At 33.5% G+C, this 4,035-nt stretch overlaps 1 protein-coding gene across 1 annotated transcript; it reads left to right on the forward strand.

Moving 5' to 3' along the window:
* The first annotated feature begins 2,853 nt into the window (after positions 1-2,853).
* Positions 2,854-4,035, forward strand: LOC108481895 ((+)-delta-cadinene synthase isozyme A-like). Its single transcript, XM_053030464.1, is given in 4 exon segments — positions 2,854-3,124; positions 3,215-3,454; positions 3,457-3,586; positions 3,725-4,035. Coding segments are annotated over 4 exon segments (753 nt in total). The 5' UTR covers positions 2,854-2,931; the 3' UTR covers positions 3,915-4,035.

Genomic DNA, 4,035 nt, shown 5'->3' on the forward strand with positions numbered 1-4,035 from the left:
TGATTTTCTGCCATGCTACTTTGGTTTTTCTGTAACTTTTCCTCCACAGTGGTCATACGCTTTCCAAGACTATCAATACCATCATTAAATTTGTTATTTTCCTCCCCATCACTTGCTTCCAGAACATTTGGGTCTTTTTTTGAAACTTTTTCCATCTTCATATCTATCTGTGTCTTCGGCATCAATAAATCTGTACTGCACTTACTGTTACTATCTGGTTCTTCCATGCCTGTATAGTTACACTGTATCATTGTTTTCTTTTTCAGGGACCCGAGCCATATGCTTTTTTTTCCTTTGATAGAAGATTCAACTTTGAGCGCTATTGAATAAGGTAAGTTATCCTCTGTCTTTACTCTTTCTTCAGACGAAATACTCATGCAGTCTTTAACCCCATGCCCTATCCGACCACACCCAAAATAAAACGTTGGTAGGGTTTCGTATTTAAAAGGAAGCTAGGTTTTTCTTTGATTATTTGGAGAGACAAACAGACCTCTCCGTAGTGGTTTCTGAACATCTAAATTGACCTTAAGCCGACAAAATTCCCCTTTAATCTCTGATCGTATCACACTCCCAAACGTGGATCCCACCGCATGCATCAGATCCTTTTTGTCGCATTCTGGAGGACATGGCCCTGTTTTTATCCAAAAAGGAGAAAAAATCAGTCGAATCTTGCCTCGCTCCAGTGGTTACTTTAATTGATCAAGAATTACTAGTTGTTTTCGAAAAAGCCATGTGCGACCTTCCATGATACGCTCCAAGTCATCCTCGTCTTCAAAAACTATTGAAAACAGGTTCTGCCCCATAATATTAATCTCGAATTTCTTTCTACTTTTCCATACACTTCTTAATTGTGCTCTCAAACTATTTGGGTTATATGATTTCTTTGTCCAAACAGTGCAAATCAGTGTTGGATTTTTTGCCGGAGTTACTAGCGAACTCTTTACTGTTAACTAGATCAGTTCTTCTTCAAGGAAAGCTAATTCCTTTTCTGCTTCCATACCCTCAAGTCACCACTCGTTCGCTGCCTAACCACAATAGCCGCTGTTTCTTTGGGATGCTCAGAGAGCACTCTTGACTTTTTAGGGTTAAATTAGAGTTGAATTAATTTCCAACCTATTTTGGGTTTTATTTTTAATGTTCTAACAATTGAGTGAAAATTATTTTAAGTTTAGGTTATTCTAGACTTAAGCATTACTGATCTAAACTATTCTTGAATTTAAATTATTAAATTTTTATGATGGAATTAATTAAATCATACTATAAAATATTACTTAGATATTAATTAAAAATGTGGTACACTATTTCATTTTGCTTTCTTAGACAGAATTGAAGTCATGTATGTATATATTAGCAGTCTGTGTGTGACCAACCCATTGTGAATGATTTATTGTTGAAATTTCCTAGAAAGGAAGAGTTGCCACTTGGTGGAAGACTTTTGAGTATTAAGCATGCATCCATCCATCCAAGTCATTTGATAAATTAAGGTTTTATAGTATATGGGTAAAACTGAAATATATTTTCATATTGGGTGTTTTAAGGAATAAAATAGAGCGGCCCATGACATATTTAGCACCCTAATTATGTCTTCCATTTTGAAATCATTAAAATCCTCACACCATGTTTGACCAAGTGAGAGTTTCCTTTACATGAAAACAAAAATCCACAGCCAAAATATCTTAATATCTATTATCTTTTTATTTATTTATTTGAATATGTTATAGTCGTCATTCTCTTCTCAAGAAGTGAACTAACAAATTAAATTCAATGTTTAACTCTTTCTTAGCATACCCAATAATATAACTAAAATTCAATATGCTGTTCACTCCAATTGGATACAGAACCGTTAAGTGAATTTGCTTTCCAACATAATGTTTTCAATTCAAGCCCTCTTGTTTGAATGAAGATTCAAGTAACTGCACGTGTTTGCTTCTTTTTCAACAAGTTTGAGAGGAAAAATCATAGCAATCCAGATTTTCTGACTGATTTCTGCTGTAGATGATACAGAAAATTACTTTTTTATTTCCACATTTCCCGGGCACCCTTTGTTTCTACACTTCTCAGCTGAGGAAGAAAAAGAAAACGATTAAAAAGTAAATGTTACACTAGTAATCTATTCAATTAAAAATCATCAATATATGAATTTTATTTTTATTTTTATTTTTATGTTTAGATAATGACATGTAATTAAAAATGTAAATGTGCGCCACTTAAAAACTAACAAAATAGAATAATAAAACATTGCAAATTAGCCTAAACATCTAATCCATCACCCTTTTTTTTTAATTTTAATTACTGATTATCCATTATATTAATATTACTTGTGCATATGTTTGTTTTTTCTTTTGGTACATTACTTTTGGATTTGGATATGTTAAATGTCTTAGCAGGCCATTGTAATTTGCAATTTAAAAGTAAGTAGTCAAATATAATTAAATTTATTAGATATTCTTCTAGAGACTGTTTAGATGAGGGGTTTCTAAGTTTTTATAATTTAAATTTGTGTTAAAATTATAAAAAAAATTAAAATGGGATTTCAGTAATTCAATTTCTTCCTCTTTTTAAAATACAAATTCTTTCTTCAAATTGGGTGGTTTTTCAAATTTTCTTCAAATGGGATTTAAGCTAGAGAAATGGCTTCACAAGTTTCTCAAATCCATGCTTCACCCATTTCCTGCAACATGGAAAATCGTCCCAAGGCCGATTTTCATCCTGGCATTTGGGGAGATGTCTTCCTCAATTGTCCTGATAAGGTTTACATACATACATACATACATATATACATACATACATACATACATATTTTGTGTATATATGAATATAAATTGTATTTAATACGAAGATATTTTCATCTTGGAGCAGGATATTGATATTACAACTCAACTACGTTATGAAGAATTAAAAGAAGAAGTGAGGAGGATTCTTGTGGCGCCCATGGATACTTCAATCCAAAAGTTGCCCCTAATCGATGCAGTCCAAAGATTGGGTGTGAATTACCACTTTGAAAAAGAGATTGAAGATGCATTAGAGGCTATATACCATGACAACAATGAAGCTGACAATGATCTCCGTACTACTACTCTTCGATTTCGATTACATAAAGAACACGGCTTTGATGTTCCATGTGGTAATTAAATCTTCAACTTTAGAATTTCTTAATATTTATTTCATATTCCAACAATGTGTTCGATGAGAACTTTGGATACTGTTTGAGCAGAGGTATTCTACAAATTCAAAGATGAGGAACGGAATTTCAAGTCATCTCTGACGAATGATGTGCAAGGACTATTGGAACTTTACGAAGCTTCCTGTATGCGTGTGCATGGGGAAGATATATTGGATGAGGCTATTTCTTTCACCACCACTCACCTAACTGTTGCAGCTGCAACTTTAGACTATCCTCTGTCAGAACAGGTTACTCATGCCTTAAACCAGTCGATCCGAAGAGGCTTGCCAAGGTCGAGGCTAGGTGATACATTTCCATATACCAGGATATTGAATCCCACAGTAAGGCATTGTTGGAGTTTGCAAAGATAGATTTCAATTTGTTACAGCTTTTTCACAGGAAAGAGCTAAGTGAGATTTGCAGGTAAGTGTTTGGATCCTTTTTCTCTAGAAAAGGTTGTCCGGATTAATTACTAGAATTAAAAATTCAGCACTCTTTTCTACTAAATGAAATGAGTATAAGATTGTCCTAACAAGTATGAATTCTGTTGTTTTCTGGTAGGTGGTGGAAGGATTTAGACTTTACAAGCAAACTACCATTTGCAAGAGATAGGGTAGTTGAAGGTTATTTTTGGATCGTGGGAGTGTACTTTGAGCCTCAATATTCTCTTGGTAGAAAGATAATGACAAAAGTAATAGCCATGGCATCCATCGAAGATGACACATATGATTCATATGCAACCTATGATTAACTCATTCCCTATACGGATGCAATTGAAATGTTAGACTTGTTCAACTATTGTAAATTAACATTCATTTTCTAAAGCGTGCATAAGATCAATTATCGAATTAATACTAAAATTAGCTATGAAA

This window comes from Gossypium arboreum, chromosome 1 (assembly GCF_025698485.1).
Source record: "Gossypium arboreum isolate Shixiya-1 chromosome 1, ASM2569848v2, whole genome shotgun sequence".
Classification (NCBI taxonomy): Eukaryota; Viridiplantae; Streptophyta; class Magnoliopsida; order Malvales; family Malvaceae; genus Gossypium; species Gossypium arboreum.